This window comes from Calidris pugnax, unplaced genomic scaffold (assembly GCF_001431845.1).
Source record: "Calidris pugnax isolate Ruff unplaced genomic scaffold, ASM143184v1 scaffold18, whole genome shotgun sequence".
Classification (NCBI taxonomy): domain Eukaryota; kingdom Metazoa; phylum Chordata; class Aves; order Charadriiformes; family Scolopacidae; genus Calidris; species Calidris pugnax.
Genome location: NW_015090812.1, coordinates 18447602 through 18471873, shown reverse-complemented (window position 1 = coordinate 18471873; position 24272 = coordinate 18447602). Strand labels below are relative to the sequence as shown.

The window sequence follows — 24272 nt, the reverse complement described above, 5'->3', positions numbered from 1 at the left end:
GTCAGACATTTCTGTGATAATCTGTTCATGGTTTTATTTCTTTCCATGAAACACAAGGAGAGGTGACCTACTCCAAGCACAGCATTTTCACACTCCTTTTTAAACATGCAGGATGTATCTGCCTTGGGGGTGATAGGACGTGGGATTCATCTCATTACCAATGCCAAATGCAATCAGTAGACAACTTGCCGCTTTAATTTCTAAGGACTTATTCTTATAGTTATGGTTGTAGTTAAGCTTATCATGTGATCATTTAGAAAAAAAGGTGAATAGTTGTTTTTCCTCTAGTATATCTACCCATTGGCAATGAGTAGTTAGGATTAAAAGCTCCATCTAGCCCAAGGCTATAATGAATATTCAGGAAAAATGATTCTGTACTGCTGCTTAGGGAAGTAAAAAGACAGCCCCTGTAACATTCAAATCTCCTGTGCCTTTGGAATAAACAAGCAATATTTGATTAAGAACAGGAAGACAGAAACCACACTGATGTACATCTCATACCAAAAGAGACTTTATATGGTATTAAATTACCAACAGATTCCTGTAGGTACAGTGCATGAATCAATATTATATTCTAGCTGATAATATTTTCACTGAGCCTCTATTTAGGTGGTGTTTGTTTAAAAAAAAAATAAATAAAATGCAACAGATAAATGAAGTGTGCTACCAATGGGTGTTGCAGCCCACTGAAGCATTTGTTCATTCTTCTGGATTGACACACAGAGCAAAATAATGTTACATGTTCTGTAACAATTTCACTGTATCATCATTAACAGGAGAACCAACAAACCTAGTTATGTGTAATAGACAAAGATAATTTATAGCAACGTGTAGACTTGAACCAAAAGCATTAAAATCCTGTACTACATTAAGCAGAATAATATTTTAGTTCATATTGGTGATTTTGCAAATGTAAATGCCCTGCTGTTTTTACAGCTAATAACATTTTACATATCAAGCCATTTAGAAAATATTTCTCAACTATGTAGGCTTCATCAACCACTTTATCAGTGGTAAAAGCTGAAGACACTTTCATGAAGTTGGATTGGGGTAAAAAAAGGTATTTATGTAGTATTAGCAGTGACGGGTATTTTTTGTAACATGATTTACAGGCCTCAAGATTCGTTTTCATACAAGTTATATGTTCATCCTTGAATGCTCTATAAATCAAATCTTTGCTAAGAATCAGTAAATGCAATTTGTAAATTGGGGTCAATCTTTCCGAAATCCAAGTAGATGGGAAGCCCTGAATCAGCAAAATGAGTCAGGCCAAAATGGAGTCTGTATATATCCTCTTTTAAACTAGTTTTTGGTACCAGGCTGCTCACCATGTTAAATTTGCACCTGAGTTAAACTTTGCTGAAACAGATGAATTAATATTCTCAGAAATCTTAAATTTTGAACTGCATTTCAAATTGGGATAATTTCTTTAGTCAATGATTGCACTTTGAAGTGAATTCTCTACTTCTAATCACTCAAATCTGTCTCAAAAGTTGTGTTCTTGCGTGACCTCTGCAAATCGTTCTCAGTCCAAAGGCAAACTTCTATGGAGAGGTTGTACACCACCCAGTGAACTTCCCCTGGATTATACAAATGTAGTTCATTCATTTTGTATGAAAATTATCTGTCCAGTGACATGAATATCTTCTGGTTTAAACCATCTGATGACTTATGATGCATTTTTCCAAATCCTGAGTGCAAATATAATAGGAAATTATGAATTTTATAAATGAATGAATAACTTCTTCTTGGTAATCTGCAGAAGAAATTGTTACAAATAAAACCAGGTGGGGATATTATTCCTCTTTGAGAATATGTTAGTTGTCTGTAGAACATAAAAGCTCTGGTATTCTCATGCGATGGCTTCATGGCATTGTAATTGCTCTGGCAGCAGGGAAGCTCAGGCATGTAGTGGCTGTGGCCACTGGAGACTTGCGATGTCACTCCAGTGAGTCGGGAGAGAGGACAGGCTCAGGTGGCTCCCTGATGTTGGCCACTGTGCCAGCCGGGGGCTGGAGGCAGAAGAGAGGGCAGAGGTGGAGGAGAAGGGTGGGAGATTGGGTCAGCTGGATGCTCCAGTACAGCTCCAGTGTACGACTCGCACTGGAAAGGGAAGATCTGTCACGTGCGTGTGTTTTGGGGGTTGCAAAAGGGTAAGCAGTAATTTCTTTTAAGATATCCAGTGTTATCTTTGTATGACATTTATTTAATGAGCAAATGAATTCCATAAAAGATTATGGAGGGGAGGGGGTGCCTTTAGAAATACCTGTTTCAATCAAAAATTGTCAAATTTAATGGAAACTCTAATTTCTTGTATAAAACTCAACACCTTTCCAATTCCTATCAGTGACTATCTCGCTATGCAGCAAAGCACTGCATTAAACTTTTTTCATTGTTTCCATGTTTCCTCACTAAACATTCCTATTCTTTGCTTGGAATATTAAGTGAAGTAAAATCAAAGATTTCTCCTCCTTCAGTTGAGTTTTCAAATTATTTTCCTAGTAAGTTACCTGTGGTTTTATGGGTATCAAAAATGGGCAGATTTCCAGGACTGATACAAGTGAACCTTTCAAAAGGGCTTTGTCTAATCATGTGCTGTGCAGTCAGATATTCGAACTGTTTACTAACTTAAGAGGCTGAAGACCCTTCCATTGCATTTGTTGCATTAATCTTGGTGTGGGATAACCAGAACTGATGGAAAATGAAGGTCTTACTTTTGGGGGAAAAAACAGAAGAGGTCAAATTAGTATATCTTAAGAAAGACAAACTAGTTAAATTGTCTTAGGTAGGATAGAAGTGGGATTTATATGAATGAAAGAGATCTCCCAATAAGTGATTCAATGTGCATTAAAATAATTGTATTTTTTAAAGTGTTAGTGTGTGTTGGAGCAAGAATTTTTATGGCAGCACTATAAGCACAACAGAGTCAGCATAATGAATTAAGTGGTGGCAACATACTGAATATTATTACAAGGATTTCTAAGAAGAATTAACATTAAAGATACAGAATTCATGTCTTCTAGGGGGTTTCTCATTTCTGTGTTGCGCCTCAAGGAAATTCAAAACAGAAATGAAAGTCAAAGATGCCACTACTTTCATACTGCCAGTGCAGCATTCATACATATTTCATGGAAGCTGCATGGGCGGGGAGATCACCATTTTCATTGGAACAGCTCAGCTAAGTCTCAGGGTTTTACTATTCATGTCAAGCACTGTGTACTTTCCAGGAACGCAGCCAGTGCTGGTTTTGGGGGTTTTTTTTGTTGGTATTTAACCATTGGTGTAAAAATGAAAAAGAACAAGGGGATATTTCCTGTGTGTTCACTAGACTGACAACGTTGGTGTCCACTACATTGTTTTAAACTAAACTTTATTTAGGCTCATCCCATTTTCAGTTGCTACATAGCAATGCAGCTTTCTGAGGTTTTATAATTACCAAATGGGAGAAAGTTATTCATATACGACAGAATTAATTATCTGAGAGAGTGATAAAGATTTAGTAAATATAAATAATTTCTGTGGTAGCAATTAACCTACCCATAGGGTTATACTTGTACTAAATCTTCTAATAGCACCATTCAATTTTTAACCAGATCATGCACTGTGTTCTACATGCATCAGTATTGCGAATTTTAAGGTATTTGTTAAAGAGCATTGTCAGTAGCCAACAGAAAAAAAAACAATAAGCCATACCCTGAAAGTTATATTGAACAATAACCTTTATATGTGCCAGACACAGAATGTTAGTTCCACTGAGCTGTTTTCAATGGAAAGGATGGTTGATTACTGTCTACACGAGACGTATTCCATAAGGGAAGTAAATGCCTGAAAATCATGAGAAGCCAACACTTCAAGATTTCGATTTCTGGCTTTAACAGAGAAGATTTTGATCTTTCATTTACGCTATGGCCATCCCAAGTTATTCTCTGAAGTCAGAGGAGAGTTCGGAAATGCTGAATTGCATTCTGATAGCCCCACAATCTCAACTTATCCTTGTTGTTCTGATCAAGGTATGATCAGCAAATGGTTCAGGTTCACATTATTTTATAGGATACTGGTTATTTTCAACATACCTTATACAGTCTGAGTTATTAAAACTGAAATGTATGTTTTTTAAATAAGTGGGTAAAGAAAGTCTCTGTCATCCAAAATGATATTTTCTCCTCCCTGGAAAGGGAATATTTTGTGATAACTTTGTCTTTTGGGAAAAAAAAAAAAAAACCAGCAAATTTTCTTTTTTTCATGAACTAACCTTTGTGTAATGGATTTGCAGTTACTTGATGTGTCTGAAATAAGTTAACTAATGAGATGAAGTTCAGTCCTGATGTGTAATTTCACAAAATCGCAGTATAGCCACTTATAGCAAAGTTTTCTATTTCCTTGATGTACCTTTTGTTCATATTACTTTTAATTATGTTCTATATTTATCTGACCTATTTGAACAGGATCCAGAGCTGGTACGGAACATCTGTCGCTGGGTTAGACAAGCTGTTCAGATTCCTTTCTTTGCCAAGCTGACCCCAAATGTCACTGATATTGTGAAAATTGCGATGGCTGCGCAGGAAGGTAACAGACTCCAGTGCACAAGCTGTGCAGATTTACTAATTTGCTGGATGGGGAAAGATAGGGGGTTTGCTGGAATAATAACAAATAACAACCGAGACTAATGTGCAGATAGTTTATTTGTTGTATTTAGAATAAGCACAGTGATCAAAGGCTTCCTATTTTTTGCCCATGCTTCTAGCATATAGCAATACATGAAGAGAACTACATTAGACCATTAACAATAAATCATACTTGTTTGTCTATGTTTGTCTGCACGCTCCTGTTTCTATTATACTTACACATTTGCCATACCATGTAAATGCCCTATTTCTACGTTTAGTAGTGAAAATGGCATGTGCATCCTGAGAAAACAGAAATACACCTTTTGAAGGTATACATATTTATTTTTTTCCTTAGACGTTAAAGAACAAAATGGCAGGAAATTAGTTTGCAAGTAAGTGTATTAATCCATCACTTAGAACTGTGGTCATCATTTCTCTCGCACTGTTCATTTTGTTTTGCTCCTCACAATGAGAATCAAGAATATGGGCTGGCTCCGTCAGTGCAGAGTTGGTGTCATCAGCTTGGAGGAGCTGACCCCTGTGCTGGGGCACCTCCAGGTGTTGAACAACCACTGTAGCAGGTTCTGTCCCACACAGCTGAAGGGCAGAGATCTGCCTGTCGGCCCCATGTTTCCCACGTCTGCTGTCTTATAGCCCTTACAGCTCTTTCAACTGATGCAGCCTGCCTTGAAGCTACTGCTAAATCCATCAGCCCAGGACTGGTCTTAAGGACCATTCTGTGTATCCCCTTACAATTTGTTGATTTCTGTCTTCAGCTGTTTATTTGAATTTCTAGTTATTTGATAGTTTCACAGTTTTCTGTTGTATTTTTTCCTCTCTTGTTCTTATACACATGATTTAACAAAAAGCGACTGACCTTTTATTTCACAGGTGGCGCAGATGGTGTTACAGCCACCAACACTGTGTCAGGACTGATGGGACTGAAAGCAGACAGCACACCTTGGCCAGCAGTTGGTGTAGGACTGAGGACCACATATGGTGGCATGTCAGGTAGGTGTTGCCCTTTTTGATGCATAGTACTTCCTTGGAGGCTTTCAAAACATCAGGAGGTCCTTGTAGTGGGCTAGAATATCATGTCTGCAGTCGCACCGAGTCCTTAAAGCTCACTGCTGGTCAATGTTTCTAATAGTCATGACAGATGGAACAGATTAAGTGTGAAGGCTCTTGGGTTGCCCTTTCCTTAATGGTAAAGCGCTGCATCAGAATACTGTGATAGGGTCACTGGAGAGGGAAGGAAATCTCTTCTCTCGTGACCCTCGCTTTTCCTCAAATTTTTCATTCTGTCACAATTGTCAGGCCCCACGTTAGACAGAGGCTAATGAAAGGGCATCGCAGGGGGAAATATCAACAATCCAAATGCAGTATATGTTTCATAGCCCGAACTCCAGCCTTCCTCCCTCCTTCCCACCGAGTGCACTTCTTCCAAGGAGGTTATTTCCTCCTCTTCCCGCTGTGGTGAAATGATAGACTGTATTAGGCAAATATATGCGTATTTTTGTAGCCTATTTCTTGAGATATACAAGAATATCTTCTGTAGGCCGTATTTCCAAGTCCTGCTTCACAGTTTAATTTTAAAACCAGCAGCAAAACTTTTACATTCCAGTTCAGTGCCTGTGCACACTAATATATTAATCTATTGACCCTGTGCACTCTGTTGCTGTGACAACATGAACTTGGCCCTGCAAAGACAATACTGTGAGCTTCTTGACTTTACTTGCATGGAGATTAGTCTCCTTGGTGATAGAGGTAGCAGTAAATATACATAACAGAAGTAATAGCATCATCTTGATTGAGTCAAACACCATTTTATTAGACCCGCCTCCTACCTCACCCCAAAAAAGTAATCAGAGGAGACCGGACAGGCAAAAAATGCTTTGTTTTATGTGACTGTTGTTATCCTCAGAGAACCGTAAGAAATGTAGCAAAAGATACCTTTTAAACAAACTTTAATTCAGACAAGTGTATTCAGCGGAAAATTGCCTTAGATAACTACATGGAATTTGTAATTTTTTTAGAGAACACTGAAAAGCAAGGAAAAGAAAACAATCAGAAAAAATCATTATGCCTACTGCATAATGATTATTTCACAGTGACAGTCCAATAAGATGTTATATTTTAATATTATGCAAAATGGGAGGAAGAGGGAAACAAGAAGAGAACAGCTACAGCCCATTTCAATTTCTCTAGCCTGCCATGTTGACAGGAAAAGAATAAAGGAGGTCACAGTGGGTGCTGTGCATTAAAAATTAATAAAAGAACTATTGCAGTAGTATTTTATATAAGTAACACCATTCACATTTGCTCATTTAAGTTGCAATTTCTGAATATTCCTTGCTACCGTAAGTCTGTCTAATAAAATCTATAAAATGACTGCATTATAAAAAGTGTGTCTCATGTCACAAATTTAAGACATGTATGTAGTGTAAATTACAGCAGCACCTGAATGCTCAGCTGTAAGGGAGGACATACCAGCATTTTTGTAGTTTATGATTCTGTTATAAATGGGACCTAAGGAAAAGTTCTTCGTTTATTTCCTTTTTATATATATGTGTGTGTAAGGTTTTTTTTTCCTGAAGTTTTACATGTATCAGAGGAGGTAGAAAACGTCATTTTAGGATACACCATTACCTATGACACAAATCTGGTTATTTTAAATATATGAAAACCACTGCAAGTGCTGTCAATTTATTATGAGTGCATAATAAAGAAAAAGCATATTGTTGAAGACAAATATATAAAGATTTCTTGCTGATAATTGACATCAGTAAGTCTCAGTCACACAACTCATTGCGCAAAAGAAAGCCACGGAGCCAACAGGCTCTGCAACACATTACAATACTTTCAGCTCAGCGATCAGGGTATAGCAGTATACAAATTTACCAAAACAAAGAAAGCAATTTTAAATTGGGAGAGCCTGTGGTCTTGTCAGAGCAAGGGGCAGGGTAGCCATACTTCTGAGGTCCATTCCTGGCTGTGCCAGGGCTCAGCCGCGTGGCCTGCAGCCAGACACTTGACCTTTCCGTGCTTTATTTCTCCTGTCTGTGAAATGGCAGTGACACCACTTACATGCCTACAGGCTTGTTGGGAAGTGCTCTGTGGTCCTGGCATGAAAAGTCACTTCATAGTGTAAAGTATTTGTTTTCTATTTTGATTTGCTTAAACTTCCTGTTCTGTTTTATTATCTGATACAGTCAGTAAGTTTTTGTTGTTTTTTCAAATAATTCCTCTGAAGAGAGAATTAATGTTTTAAGTGAAAGTCGGTGCTATTATAGAAGCAATAAGTCTGGTCCATTTTCCATGTGTTTTACCAAAGCACAGCTGTTTTACTGTGTTCTCTAGCGCAAAAACATAGAGCAGATACAGGGCACAGCTAAAAGCTGTATCTTGCTTTCTGGACTTTTTCCAGTTGTGCAGATTTTTAGTTCTTTTCTGGACTGGGAGAGGCCCTGGCGTGGCACAGCGGAGCAGTGAGGGGTGGCAGCGTCCCTGCCCGGCAGGGCACAGTGCCGCTGGTGAGGGGTGGGGGCTGCTCCCAGCCCTCAGCCCGGTCTGCTGGGCCTGTCTGAAAGGTGCCTTGGCATGGAGCTAGTCACTCAGCATCACCCAGCCTGTGAGGAATTTCTGGAGTGCTGGTTTAAACTGGATTTTAGGTCAGTCTGGACTTGCTTATCTTTTCTCCCCGTGCCTTTACACACCAATCATAGGAAAGTTTCTCCTCAGTAGCAGTGCCTGCTCGTGCAGGGGTTGCTCTGTCTGAAAGGGTGTTTTTGCTTCAGTGAGTGAAAAGCACAAGCTGCTGTGCTTAGGGATCACCATCAGCAGTGGGGACACATTCCTCCCCCCGTGTCACGTAGCGAAATGTGCTCTGTCCTCTGCACTTTGCGTTTCCATTCCCTCCCCCGGGAGCTGAGGGAGCCCCGCGCCTCAGCCAAGGGCTGCAGCGTGCGAGTGGAGGTGGCCAGCAGAAGGCTGGAGGGAAGCCACCACAGCTCAAAATGCAAAAGTCAGCACTTTGCACCCCAAAATAAGGCTGCAGACCAGCCCCGGGCTCTGCTTGCTGAAGGGCTTTGCTGAAAGCTCAGGGCTGGCTCCTGCCCGCTGGCCAGCAGGGCCTGAGGGGAGGAAAGGTGCTTCATGGCGCCTGGTGGCAGCTGAGGGGGACAGCGGGACTGGTAGTGTGGCTGGGGAAGGTCTGCTGTCCGGTGGCAAGAAAGTTGTTCTCTAAAAGGACAGGTGTTGTTCAATGATTTATTAATTCACTATGTCCACGTGTTTTTTAATATGGTGTGGGTTGCCTTCTCCAGGTGAGTGCAAACTCCCTCCACTGAGTTTGATGAAGGTTTCCATCAAAGAGCAAATAATGAAAGTATGTTAGTATCCTGTCCAAGCAGCAGCCTGAAATTTTGACTTACAGTCTTCCCTGTCCTCCAGTGTTCAGAAATCTCCTACCTGGCCATGTCTTTTTTGTCTATGACTTCCCCTTGGCCTCCTCTTTCCTCCTTTTCTTGTCTGCCTCATGCAGAAGCAGCTATATGCAGGGGGATTGTCATTTGTTCTTCCAGAAAAGACAGACATTGGAAAGGGAATTTCTTCTTAATTCTCTTCAAATTACTAAGTGCCAGGTGCTTTCCTATGGTTTGTCTCAAATACATGAAAATAATTTTTAAAAAAAGGTTTATAAACATCATTTCCAGATCCTGGGATGTTTTGAGAACAGACATGTCTCTGGATTTTTAAAACAGTTTTTATAAAATCTTTCCATGAAGGAGAGACTTAATGAGATTACTTTAAAACCCCCATTTAGCTTTGAGTTGTCACAGTCAGTGTTTTCTTCCCAGCCAGTGCTCGGTCAGTGACCTTCCTGTTTTGATCTAATTTGATCAGCTGAAAATTGCTAAGCTGTAAGAAGCATTGCTGTTTCCTCCTTTCTACCCTCCTGTTTGTTGGGTGGTTTTGGCAGGGAAGGATCCCAGTACCCCAGGTGGGTGTTTGACCACTGGTCTGTAGGATTAGTCTCTTTCTTCTCCACTTCCCTGCAAATATTGAATTATTAATACAAAGCGAAACAACTCTCACAGGATACACACTTATACTAGCACAGCCTGCTGACCTGCGCACCGGAGAGCCAGGTTTAAATCCCAGGTGTGACCCTGGGTCTCAGCTGGGTCCCCTGGATTCCAAGTTTACCCTCTGACTACTGTGTGTTGTAAAATCTCTTTGGTTTTTCTTCTGGTTTTTCTTCACCTTCTGCCTCTGTCCTGATGCCAAAAATGTTTGCAAGAGAAATTTCAGTTTAATTTTAACAAATTGTTTTTTTCGAATAGAATTAATTTCTAATTGGCAGTATGGAGCCTTAGCTGAGCCCAAGGGCCGCGGTAGCTCTATGGATTTCTGTGGCCCCGTTACGCGAGAGGATGTTATGCTTAGAGGATCCCAGTCTTCATCCATTTTTTATAAGTTTCCAGGAACTGCCCATTACTCAAAATGAAGCCTCCAAAATATGTTTAAGGAAATAAGCCCTTACGATGAAAGAAAAACACTAAAATTAAGGTACGGCTTCCCAAACTGTGTAACAATCATGTTTGCAGGATTAGAGACATAGCTTGATTACGATTAGGTGCTTTTTTGAGCCAGCAGTATTTCAGGTTTGAGAATATAGAATATGAGATTTTACCCTGAGTTCTTCCTATAAGCATGCTATGCAGAGTATTTGTTTCTTAAAAAGAAGCTAGTGCTGGTTTTTTATCCTCACAAGGAGTAATGACCTCTGGCTCTGAAAGAGATGTTTTAGTCTGTAAAGTATAAATTATTTTGGAAATGTATATTTTATAGGTACTAGAAATAAGATGGCAGGTTTCCCAGAGATATACTGTCCCAGTTAATATACTGTCAGCAGCTACATATTTCCCTAAGATTTGTTTCCTTTAAATGTATTTTAATTTAAAAAAAAAATCAAGTTTTTTCATGAGCTTTCATACTGTGCTTCCATATTCCAGATGTTTTTTATGAAACACATCACATTGCAGCACAATAGGATATCCATTCCAGACAAAATAGAGCAGAGCTTCTGTTTGAATTTCCATGGTTTTTTGTTCTTTGTCATCTGTTTGTTTCTTTGTTTTTGTCTGGAAGCCAGATCCTTAGGGGATAAATTTATAAAAACATACAGTGGACTTAGCAAAAAACTTAGTTTAAAAGCAAATCTCTCCACAGTGCACTCACTATGTAACCTTTTAATGCTTTGTTGCAAAAATATTGCAGTATTTTACAGCCGTAGTTCAAACACTTCATGTCTATGTTCCGTTATTGCTTTGTCCAATTATTACATTCTGTAGCATTTGGGCATTATTTGCACAAATATATTGTACAGTATGTTTGAATACATATATTTGTATTTATTTCCAGATCAAGAGAGATTCAGGAAGTTGTGTTTTATAATTTCATAGCTGACCACAAGGGATGTCAGAAAGAATATACCTAGATATCAGATTCAGTCACTGAATGTGGGAACATATAATTGTTGGAAGCCAGCAGAGGCAGTTAATTTTAGTTACTTTTGAAGTAAGTTAGTGGAGCTGTCTCTTTTTACAAAAAAACACTGTCAGACAGCAATTGTGACTTTTTAGGGAATGCTTTGCAGGTGTTACTTCATTAAATTAAAATGTATACATTATATGAATAATTGACATTATTAATAGGGGCATACATTCTAATCTGAAAAGTATGAATTGTATTGAAAAAGGAAAAGTTGAAGTTATAATAATAAGGCCCACCTTTTAATTTTAATTTTATGACACATCATTAAAAGAAAAGTGAAAAAAAGCCAAGAGCATTCACTTTGCTAATCACAGTTCTCTTAGTGGCTGTTCAGTGTGGATTTTGGTCAATAGAAAGGAATGAAAAGCTGCCCATCACTGGAAACAAAACAAAATGTACATATGCATAGGCACTTCTATTTAGTATAAATATTTACTGAGCATTAAAGACTATTTACATTAACATATATTTATAAAACATTGTGGATAGGAATAAAAAACAAATATATGCCATAGTACAATTTTAATTTTGTTTTATTATTTCTGTTAAATGTAGCCCAGCCATTAAAAGCCCTTATTTGCATATATTATGTCAGGATTCACAAAGAGTCCTCTGTTTTCCATGGTGTCCTTGCAGCAGTCTGATTTCTCTTAGTGTTCTGCCGTCACTGGTCTGTGCAGGAGAGATCAGAGCCCTAATAATAGATTTTTGACAGGGAGCTCGCCTGCTACCTGCCCTACACAAATCCTCACTGTTCATGTTTGCTTCATGGCAACAAAGCAGACAGAAGGAAAATGCCAAGTGCTGAGTTTGAGGTACAGCCCTGCCATAGCTTGACATTTCAGCAGAATAGCAGTTTATGAGATGCATAATTTTTCATCTGGGACTCAGCTGCCATTTTCATAGAAGCTTGCAGCTCATCGACTGACTGGAAGTAGGGCAAAGGTTTACAGCATAGATCAAGGTCTACATCCTTCCCATAGCTATTTAGAAATAAGTATTATTTTCCAGATAAGGTCAGAGAACATAGCACATTTTTCCACTTTTAATATTTTTTTAGCCAATTTCTTCCCACAAAGTAAATGCATTACACTTTTAGCACAGGTGCCATTTGTAGTTGATTAAAAATGATCATAATTGATCTCATTCACCACAAGATTAAATGAGTCCTGGAAAAAGAATGAAGCAAGAGTCTACACACAGCATTTGAACAGACCTGTGTTTTCTCCTCCTCTTACTTTGAAAAAGCTCATTACGAGCTTGAAATGAATGAAAAGTCTTTACTCTGATGTGTAATTGGTTTGTGTTTTATTATTGTTATAGATTGAATTTAAATTTTCACATTCATGCACATGTACTTGGGAAACAAATGCAGTGTAGGTACATGTGAGTGAGTGTTTAATTTAGAATTATACATCTCTGTGAGCTTCAGTAACAGTTCACCATGTCACAGCCTCATATAGAACAATGGTACAGTACATTGGATTAATTAAAGAAGCCTTGCAGAGAACTGAATTCTCAGTATGTCAAGATTTCAATTTTATGTTAAATATTTTCTAAAGGCCAGACCCTTAAATCTCAGGGGCTGTACCAAGCAGTGAGCTGTGAATTTAACCATAGGCTAACTGCTAATGATAAGGAAAAGAGTCCAAGTTGAGGCAGCTGTAATACAGTCATTGGATTAGGCTATCAATCACTCGGTTCCCTGAGGAACAGGCAAAGACGACAAAACAGTGAAAAGGGAAATTAGGAAGGGAGGGCATGACTAGAATGAGATTCTTCACCAAATGTATCTGTTAGTTGGCTGAATCCCCCAAGCATCAGACAGAAATGTCCAGCATTGCTCTCAGACTAAAAGCCAAGTATTTGTTCCAAACTCCTAGAAAACCATCAAATCGTCATTAACTGTTGCTGGTCCGTACAGGGTTTTAGAAATGCAATCTGCTATATTCTCCTCTTTTAATAGCCTGTAATTAGATTAATCTCTAAACTATCATTGTTAAATACTCTGGATTTACTGTTTACATTAAAGCTCATGGAGAATACGCCCAGTTGAAATAATTCATTTCCCAGATGAGTGGGTTTTTTTATAAGCTATCAAGTCTTACTGATGGCTACCAAAGGCAAATGTCAGAAGGTGATTCAAATAAAATCATAAATTCTACTTAGACATAATATGGTAAAAATAAGAGGGATGGCTGTGGCCTAGCTATCACAAGCATTGGTGAAAGGACGTGCGGTTTTAATCTGGGTGCAGGTAGATAAAATGGGAAATCAGTTCATATACTGCTATGGATTAACATGATGAGGTAAAGAGTTCTCTTATAGTTAGCAATTTAGAGATATAGTCTGATTAACAAAGGATGGAAATTAATAGAGAAAGTAAAAGAGAAGTCAAAGCATGTTAAAGCAGACTGATGGAGCAGGGTCTTGTATTTGAGCTTGGTTGCAGTAATGGGTGGAGGTGAATGCAAACTAAGACCCAATGAGGAGGTGTAAGTCAGTCAGGAACAGAAAATTTCTCCTTCCAGTATCAGCAAGATTGAACCCATTGATGTTGTCTTTGCCAGCGCAAGTTGATTGTCTTTCCATCTCTGTCAGGTCTAAGGGAGAAGATGTCTCTTTCTCTTTTGATCATCTCTTCCAATCTTCCAAACACTCACAAAAAAAACGATCTCAGAATGTTTGTGTATCGTATCATTTGGAGATTGTCATGTTGAAAACTGATATATTTCTATCATAAAAAACTTACTACTATTCATTTTAGAGGTCATTTAAACATAACTGCTTTAAGTGTCTTATGAATTATTTATTTGAAAAATACTTGGCATTTAAGTACTTTTCAGTTCATTCTAATGCTGGAATTAAAATACTATCAAGAATTTCAAATAGACATTAATTAAAATAATAAAAATCAAGAAAAGCCCTGGTGAAGTCTACTGCTAGATTTGTTTACCATTAAGTCTCAGCAGCTCTCTCAATCTCATCTTGCTCACCTTTCGCCGTGGATAATCACAATGAAGTCAAAATGTCTTTTGACTTACAAGCGCAGCTTGAACAAGGACTCGAGGCTGTGGTGGCATACAGTATAACTCTCCAGACTTTCATGCAATTGAAATGCTGCTACTCACTACAAAAGCATGTCTAACCTGTGAGAACTGTGTGTTTTAGGATATCCCAGCTCAGTGACTGGGTAGAGCAAGCTAGAGTTAGGCCTGGCTTTCTGCTCTCAGTGTCCCGAGCAATGCAGAAGTACATTTTGTACAGAAGCAGTAATTCTAAGTGGTTAAGTGCATGGTCATGTGCTGGAGCACAAAGATAATTTCAGGTGGTAGTGTTCTAGTTGGCCTGGAGATCTGCAATGCTTTGTTGCAGTGTTACATGAGTGATCGATTCGAACTTGAATACAGGTTATGAAAGTTTAGGGAGCTTCAATATAGGAGTCAAAGGAAAGACTTGACAAAGGAAACAGAGTTAAAATTCATGTGAGTACACATCAGTGTTAAAAGCTCCCTGCTGTTGATTGTGCAGGGCCCATAGTTATCTTTTCTGCTGACTTGTTATTCTATACCCGAATCAACAGCAGGGTTTGTGATACAGGTGGTGCTTCAGAGTGATCAATGAGGCAACCATATTCTGTGGAAATTATAAACTGTACCTGCCACTCACAGAGCAGAAGTTCACAGAGCAGAAGTTCTAATTGTAATTTCCCCCAAAAAATAAGAATCTGGCAGAGTTTGTAAACAATTCTGATTAACAATTGTATCAGCAGAAGTTAAAACTCCTGAGTACTGACCTGGTGTGTCTTAAGCATGTTCATTTTTTTCCATATTTCTTTGCATATTGATTTTCTCTAGTCACCAAGTGGCATATACTGGTTGTAGAGCCCATCTGTATTCAGTGGAGGACATATTCCCATCTTACCTGAAGAATAAACATGTTTTTATGTTTATGAGAAAAAATAGCAAAACATTTAACATCAAAATACGATCTAACAAATAAATAGAAAAATGACTTCTTATTTAACATTTGTTAGCATGGAACTTCCTTCTGTTCTTCCGTCTCTCTGTAGGACATCTGTGCTTGCAGGATAGGCCAACTGGCTACTGTCTTCCACCATCAATCTGGGGTTACTACCACTGCTGACAGTACCCCCAGCTCCTGTATTGCGTGCTAGCTCCTCCACCTGATTCGGTAACTTTAGGTAGCCTCAGTGGCTTAGGCATCTCTCTGAGCATGTTGGGGCTCCCACCATTCTCACTACCTACAAAACACTGGATTGATGTGTTTTAGAAATGGGTCAGGAAGTGGCTTGAAGAGAAAGTTTTACAGTTACATGAAATTGTGCTTGCTGAGGTTAATCCAGTTGCAGGATATTTTGACAATCAGGGGTTTAGGGGAAAAAAAAAAAAAAAAAAAAAAAAAGAAGAAATAATCCCTGGCATAACTTTAAACCCAGGGCATACCTTTATATCCCACAGCACCAAAAGGTCATTCTTACGCAGTTGTTGCTGCTGTCCTGCTGCCATGTAGGAGTAACCTTTGAAAGTTCTACTCTGGTTAGCTATGATTTATGATGAACTCGCTACAGTGAATACATCTTTATTCACCTAAATTCTGCTAATATTCTGCACTTTTTAGTATCCTACTTGAATGATGAGTACATCCTAATGCCAACTTCACACATAAAGTACAGAACAGAAAATAGAGCAGGTTTGTTTAACTGGGTAGATCCTGGGTTTGTATTTCACTGGGCATCACATCACCCTGACGGGTTATTGCCAGAAGCATTTAGAAAAGTATTTCACAACCATCAGAACATTTTTTTGCCTTTCAAAAGAATGCAGCTAATATACAGTAGTCAGCTAAGGGAACTGCGTTTTAATGTCTTTTCATGCAAGCACCCCATTGTATAGAATGGGCTATACAGATATCCTACTCACACACACAGGATATACAAACGTGTCCTACAAAATCCTTTAGGAAACCTGCTATAGTAATTTGGTTTTCCAATTTATGTTCAATTTGCAGTTTCTATGTTGCCAAGTAATTGCAAATGTCTTCCCTATTGACATGGACTGTATAACCAACCATCTTTACTAAGTCCTGTTTAAATCCCAAAAGACAGTCATAGTCAGGGACTGAGCCACCATTATTTGGGTTAAGTGAGAGCCGCATGAGAACTGTTGAGAGCAGTGTCCCACTATTTCAGAATGAGAAATCCATCGTGCAGCTGTGGCAGCTGTATAGAGAGGGTGCTTTTAATTACACAAGACATATCCATTAAATGTACGGTACTATACCTGACTCAGCAGTGAGGTAAGGCTGATGTTCTGAAGAACTTTGTTACAGGCAGCTCAAAATGAAGAGAAAGCTGTGGGGTTTTTTGCAAGCAGGCATGCCGGTGAAGTCATGGTGAACTGTGTTACGGTTGTGCCTGGCCACTTCATGGCCCTCTTGAGTGACCTGTTGGTTTTCAAAAGTATGTATGATTACTCCAGTCCACATTTTGGCTGGTCTGAACTTATCTTACTCCCTATCCATTATTGCTGTGCTAACACAGTTAATGCCATGTCAGCTGCCTGCCTATTGAATACACCAGCTTTGGCAGTATTTTCACTGATTTTTGGATATATGCCCGCTTAAGAGCTGCTTAGATTTTAATAGGGGGTACTCAGAGAAATTTTCTCATTCTAAGCCCTGATAAATTCCATGTGTCAGGAGCACTTGCAGAGAAGGTATTGCCAGGCAAGGCTTTTAAGAATCAGTTGCTTTTTCTTATAAATTGAACAGCTTCTTCAGAACTTATTGAAGGCGGGTTCTGAAGAATTCAGACCTTTAAGGAGGATCTGGCAGCAACTTATTTTCCCTAAAAAATATTTTGAAAAAGCCTGCTACATGGTACAATCTGGTTTATTGAAATAACGAAGAGATCACTTGCATCTTTATTGTTCATAAAACCACATTAGAGTATCAGTCCTTGGCAGGTATCCAGCGAGGAGGTAAACCCTGCTAGAGGCAGGGTAGTAACCCCAAGGCTTGCTTTGTCTTGTTGAGGGGCATTTAAGTAAGGAGCTCCCTCCTGCATGTATCCAGCGAGGAGGTAAACCCTGCTAGAGGCAGGGTAGTAACCCCAAGGCTTGCTTTGTCTTGTTGAGGGGCATTTAAGTAAGGAGCTCCCTTTAAGTAAGGAGCTGGCACACAGATTTCTTTTCAATGTCTTTATTTTTCTTTTCTTTTGGGCTCACTATTTCACAGCTTTGAGAACATCCCCAGCTTACCTTTAAAGTCAGATACTGTGGGGTGAGAAAGGGGTCCTCAAAAATAAAAGAAAATTGTCACTCTTACAATCTCTTTTCCAAACTTGGGCATCTTTACAGGGCTGTCTCTAATGTGCTTTGCTATTTCTGTCTGTTTCTCATAAATAAGATTCACTGAACCAAAGGTTTGCTGGGCGGAGAAGGCAGACAGTAGTGCTCTCTTCTGCTTATGCTACCAGCATTGCCTTCCTGAGCTGCCGTTCCTACCAGGACACCTGTGTGTCTGAGAGCCTGCCCAGGCTGTCGCTAAAGAGGCTAAGGACTTGATAAGATACAGCTGGTGATATGCACTTGCTGTCGGGGTTCTCACAGGCAGCTCTGAGCAGAGGTGCTAACCAAGTACACCCAAGGGACATCCCACTGAACTTCAGGCCCTTCACTAAGAGACTGTTAAGCTTCTACCTCGTCAACGTAAGGAGGTGGGTTCCTTCCTTGCTCCATTGACTGCATCAGAAATTTGAGGTTAGTATATTCCCAATTTAGGTACTTCTATCAAATGCCTAAGATAGTGTGTGCCTACATTTTGGGATGAAATTCCAGTGATTAGGCAAGTAAGTGGTTCATTTTTTTCTGGTGCAGGTGGAATTATTTTTTCAAAAACACAGATGCATCTGATTTTATCCCAGTCCATATTTTAATATGGTATCACAGGAGAAAGTGATGTTTGTATGCTTGACATTAAAATATCTTCCAATCAGTTAATGTAAAGCATCTGGTGTTTTTCTGTATTTTAATAAGCCCTAATAACAGCATTGCAATCCCTTAATGCTGTTTCTCATATTCTTGTTACAGTAGGTATATGGCACACGTTTTCTGGTGTAAAGAGCTCAAAGCAAATTTCAGCAATTTAATCTCAATGTTAGAAAAAGGATCACAGCAGCTGCTATAGTATTTTGTATTTAAACTAGTTTTTGTAAAGACTCGTGACATGCTCCCTGGGAGCTAAATATTGACAAGCATGCTCTGGCAAGCAAGATCAAGCTTGGTGAGTTAACACAGCTCAAGTCTCTGCATTGACACTGTAACCCAAGTCTGAAAACTATTATCCTACTCCATTTATTTTGGCTTTATAGGTGATACTGTTCACTTGAATTAGGGATTTCTACTGTATTTTTAATACTGTAGCTATGGATTCATGTTTGATTTAGGACCACAATACGTGCAAGGTTGCTTGTATATCTGGTTTTGATGACATCTTCAGTAATGTGTTGTTTATAGAATCTCAAATGACAGCATAAAACCTTCATGACTTCAAACCTTCAAAATAGAAGTAAATTGAGTGTAAAATAATGTAAAATCACATTTATGTTTTGTGCTGTAGAACATACCATGTCCTGAAACTGTGAGTCTGTGAAAAGTGTTGATCAAAAGTGGAGCTTGGACATATATTCATTATGGGATATAATTTAAGAGATTAATTTTTATTTGTGTTCTGTAAGTAAAAAGAAAAATCCACTCTTTTTTTTTTTTTTTCTAATTGTAAGTGCACCATGTTTATAATGCTTGTAGTTTACTTTTTGAATTTCTGAATAAAGAACTTAAGCCTATTTGGGCTTCCAGTAAATTTGGCATATACACTAAACTGATTACCAGATGCATTGTGCAACATATGGCATTGTACAGTCTTTGTGTGCTTCATAGTATTTTCTTAAATTACCAGCATTTGTTTTGATTCCAAAAATGCACTTGTCTCGGCTCTCTAGTGCTTTGGACTTAAATGCTGGTTTTTCAGTGCTGAACAGATGTGTTAGAGTTTCACATGGAACATTTATGCTTTTGTGAGTCTTCCTCTTTGAGCTTTCCATACACAGTATTATATTAGTGATAGCTCATGCAAATGGGATCTCTTCGTTTTCATATGTACTTTGATTACTCAAAATAACCTTCAGAATTCCTAGTAATTCTGCATGACCAAGAACAAGAAAGCATCACAGTTTTGCCCAGAGATACTGCCCCCACAGTGAATCAATTCTTTCAGATACATTTTATTTTATATACGAGAAGAAAAAGAAGGAATGAGAACATAATTGCTTTGTGGGTGACAGTAACAGTCAACAACGGTCCTGTGTGCTTCTGTGAACAGCCATATTCCCGTGCTTGAGGCTGTGGTTTGAATGGGCATAAAAATTCATCCATGAAAATGCACGGAATTAGATGCCCAGGACATTAGTATGTAATTTACTTCTAACAGGGGAGAGCTTGTGTTGATTTACAATGCACACCTCTAAAAAAGGTATCCTTTAAGTTACCAACAGTTTTAGAACAAAGGGCAATATGACATCCTATGCCAAGGGACAATGGGTTTTTTGCCAGGAGGGCTGACTGCTGCCTCTTCTGCGCAGGTGGAATTGCTCTCTTCTCACACAAATTTCCAGGGCTGCCCTTGCACCCTTTCTCTTCTGTGAGATAGTAATATTATACCTTCGTATAATACTTGGATAGAAAGTATCTCCTAGAAAGCACTGTGTAAATGCCAAATATTGCTGGTATGTGTTTAGCAGCAGCAGTGTGTGTTCTGATCAGTATTTTAAATCAACAAACACTTTGTGGGCCCCTGGCTTTCTGTTAATTGGCCTTTACTTTGATCACTGAAGACCAGTGAACGCAGTTTAGGAGTTGTTGGTATCATTTTTCTTCAGTGGAAGCCGAGGGGATGAGTAAGTACATAAATTAAGTCCTTTACTCACCCTCTGAGCTGCCCTCATTGGATAACAATTAAAATGATCTGACAGAGCAATGCACTAAATTCCCCTTGCATCCTCTTATGTTGTTCTGAATACATCAAACAAATGAGTATTTAGGCCTATTAATGCTGTTATTTTTTATTAATGCAGAAAGCAGAGTTATGATACAGGTGTACAATTTCATCTTGAAATCAGCATTGAGTTGTGTGGCTGGTCACAAACAGGACTGTTACAACCACGTTTTAATTACCAACCTTCAATAATATATCCAGAGCTAGTAAAGGCCTCTGCAAATAAGGTTTGTGCTTCCTTTATGCCATAAATAGTTTACACAGCAAGGACATGTTATTATTTTGCTTTCCATTAAGGCATTAACTCTTCAGCTTGCTATACACTCTCAGCTAAAGAAATGGCATGAAACTTCCTGTAATTGTGAAGGTTATTAAAAAGAAAGAAAAGAAGAAAAAGCGTTTATTTAAAATTGTCATCCCTGTGCAGCCAAGGTCTCACTTAAAGCCAAGGCATCAACTCTTTGTTGGAGTGGAGGGGTCCTTTTCTTTTATGGAAAATAAGTATTGTCATGTTAATTTCATTACAAAAATACCAAAGGGTAAGGAACTAAATATTTAGAAACGTATGTACCTAGTTATAAAACTGTAATTATAAGAAAGTGTTCTTGCATGTCTGTCTTACAATGTTTTAATTTCTACAGTAGTTATTAGCTGAATATTTCCATTATTACCATTCTGTGAACAACTGCCATTCTTGAAACTGATTGATGTTTAGGAATAAAGCACTTTTATTACATGTTGCCAACTTCTGAGGAACAATCTTATAACCTACAGTGGCTTCAAAGGAGTGATGATACCTTCTTTTTCTGGAACTAATCATGTCTGAGGAAAGTAAAAGGGTGAAAACATTTTTTTTTTTTTTTTTTTTTAAAAAATTGGATACTTTTCTAATATGTATTCAGTGTTGACTGTTACTTATCAGATTTGGTAACAAGATCCACAACAATGCTAGTATTTTAATCTTGTTGCAGCTTTAAGCTTTCATTTTTCCCTTCCTTGGTTACATTTTAATGTAATTTGTCCTGAAGTCTCATCTGTTTGAACAATTCGTACTGGTTTACAATGTCACGACTTACTGAAAATAGCTGGCAAAAGGCTTGTTTTGTTCCCTCTATGTCATAGCATTTGTCACGTTGGTATAAATCCCCAGAAAAAATTTTTTTTTTTTTTTTTTTTCTGGAGAACTTTCATTGCATTGTACACTATTCTGCTACAAAATGATGATAGTGTTTTATCTGCCAAAGGTGACACTGGGGGAAGATAACTTTACAGGAAGAGAGATGTTTGAATATAGGCAACTGGCACTGTGCAGTGGCTTAGCTCAAGGCAGTGAATTTATTTGTGGGTTGATGAAACTGTGGTCTCATTTTTTCATTGTCTGGGTGCAAAACAGACTTCTGACAGTGTGTCCTGGTTGCAAAGTCCTCACTAACGTTTCATTAGTTTAATTTGTGGGTTTGTGCTCTGTCCAGACCAGCGCATAGATCTGCAATTTCAGGGAAGAAAAAGCACATGAAAAAGAAAAGAGAACCCCCCGTCAAGTGTTTTATCTTCTTAAGGCCACACTGTCTTGCTAGGACCCAGGCAATCTCTAATCATGCTTTGAGAGTTTTTCAAAGGAGGAAAGCTGTAAGAAAACATTGCAGACAAGTTAACAGTAAATATTGCTCAGAGGGGACTCGTGGTTTGTGGAGATTTTGTGCATATTTTGTGCATTATTTAAATTTCTTCATCCTCATCCTGCCTCTGTCCCTTAGGGACTGATCCATAAAGGCATAGTGCCCTCCAGCTCCAGCGGGAGCTACCAGAGAATGGGAGCTGCTTCTGCTTTCCTCTCAAAGTAAGGCAGAGAAAGAAACTGGTGCTAGTTTAACACTGGCATATAATATAATGTCTAAGCTCAATTTGTAGTAGCAAGTTCAGATGCTGACAGTAATCTGAACACACCAATGTGAAGCTCCCAATGACTGTATTTGTACTTTAGAGACCACCTAAAGTTGGAAAGCTGCTGCTCCAAAGATACTTCAGGTTCTGTGTTAGAATAAGTAAGGCAACTCTTGGGAGCTGAAGTATCCTCCCAATAAACTATTTTTATCAGGATAGAGCAGGAACTCAGCTGTTCTCTCCTAACTCATAATTTGATCACCAGATTATAACTGGTCCAAAAATCACATCTCTTCCAGCTTGCGGAGAAGCAGCTCTAGTTTTTGCTCTTCTTCACATGAGTCTCTGTCTGCCCAGATTCCTTTGTGTCAAACTCCAAAATTGCAAAGTGAAATTGTTAAAAGCCCCCATACTTTGCTTCTTTTCCCAACCTTAAGCCGGTAGCAGTAGCTTGCTTTCCAAATATCTTAACAGACTCTGGTATGGCCCTTCTTCTTTCCAAATGATGAAACAGCCCACCAGCTTACAGACACATGCGGATCCCCATGAACAGTCAGGGTAGGTAGTTTCCATTTATTGCTGGGAGAAAAAAAAGTGTCAAATAACTTCCTACTCATCCTATGGCAAGCAGATGAGTAGGGCTGTGTGCTTCAACTACCTTAAGTATAAATATCAGTTCTCCTGCTCTTGGTTGTGTGAGTCTTGAGAAACGGGAAGTGTTGAAATAAATGGCTATGATACACATAGTGTTGAAATAAACATTTATTTTAACACATTGTATGTGATGAGCCATTTATTTTAACACTTTTCACTTGAAGTGTTGAAATAACAGGTTTTATCAGGGGACGTGTCATCCACTGTTTTATGTATATGTGAATATGGAAATATATCTACTGAGTGTGCGTGTGTATATATATACTCACACAGATTATATGGGTATGTAATAATAATATGGTAGATGTGTGTGTTGCACAGGCAAATACATTGTTTTCTGCTTAAATTGAGTCATTTGTTTCACAAAACTTTTGTGTTCATGCCATCGTATTTTTAATATATTTTATGTGTCTATAAATACTTCTAAATATATCCATACATAAAAGTATATATTACTAGATAGTAGCAACTGGATGAGATAGAAAAAATATAGACATAGACAAAATAAAAAAGATAAACCTCAAAATAGGTTAAGAATGATCCTGACATAAAAGGAGGAGGAGATACTTCATCTGAACTTTCTAGATATCTAGATCTGCTTGCTTTAGTTTGCTGTACTTTCATAAGCTCTCCTTCTCTTTTTGTAACAGACTTCTTAGGCAAGTGGTTATTAAACAGTGCAAGGTATCCTTCAGGGTTTGTAAATAACTCAAAAAGTTTTTGTACTGCATTCTTCAGTTAAGTTTTTATTTTTAAATACACTGTAAGAGCCTCAGCACCCTGCTGAGCAGCCAGTCACCGCTCTTCCAGTGTGACCTGAGATATACTAAATTGCCTTTGTATGGTTAGAATGATGTATGGCCTGAAGTCCAGGCACAGACACGTAGACACACACGAACGTCCAGCTTTCAGGCACCAGGGTCATGTTGACCATGGCAGTTGTTGTTGTTAAGGAGGTTAAAACCAGCTCAAACAAAGGTAGTGCTGCTTCTGAGGCTGACAAAGCAAGCCTGCCTTTGAACAAATCTGTAAGCTTCTAGGTAAATAGCCACAAACACTTCTGCTAGACTTTGAGTTAAACACATCTGTCTCTGCATCAAAATAAATGGGCAGTGAGATCTACCGTGTGCTGAAGTGAAGCACTCGCATCTTTCGGGGGGAATGATTGCCCAGCAGAATTTGGCAGGAACTCATTTGTCCCTCTGTGATGGCCCCAATGGTCTTGGCTGGTAACTGTGGGCAATATTTCCTAGATGGGCCGTCCCTTGGCTTTTATGCTAGTCTAATTCACATATCTTTTTCCTTGTTGTGTTGGGAGCATACCTCAGTTATTAGCACTACTTTTATATTTGATATGTATTTGATATTTGTTTTATTTTCTTAGCACTACCACTCTCTCGCTAAAAGGCAAGTTTTGTCCTGGCCCAGTGGAGGAGGGCAGTGCAAAAGGTGCCAGACCTCCTTCAGCAGCACACTGTGCTCAGCTCCCTCGCG

General features: G+C 38.7%; 1 protein-coding gene across 1 annotated transcript in view; it reads left to right on the top strand.

The window, feature by feature from the left end:
- The window catches only part of DPYD (dihydropyrimidine dehydrogenase), a 369255-nt gene that overhangs the window by 269544 nt on the left and 75439 nt on the right, over nt 1–24272 (top strand). The window contains exons 17-18 of the mRNA XM_014939498.1: nt 4446–4566; nt 5499–5618. Coding sequence (XP_014794984.1) covers nt 4446–4566; nt 5499–5618 — 241 coding nt within the window. The remainder of the gene's footprint in view (nt 1–4445; nt 4567–5498; nt 5619–24272) is intronic.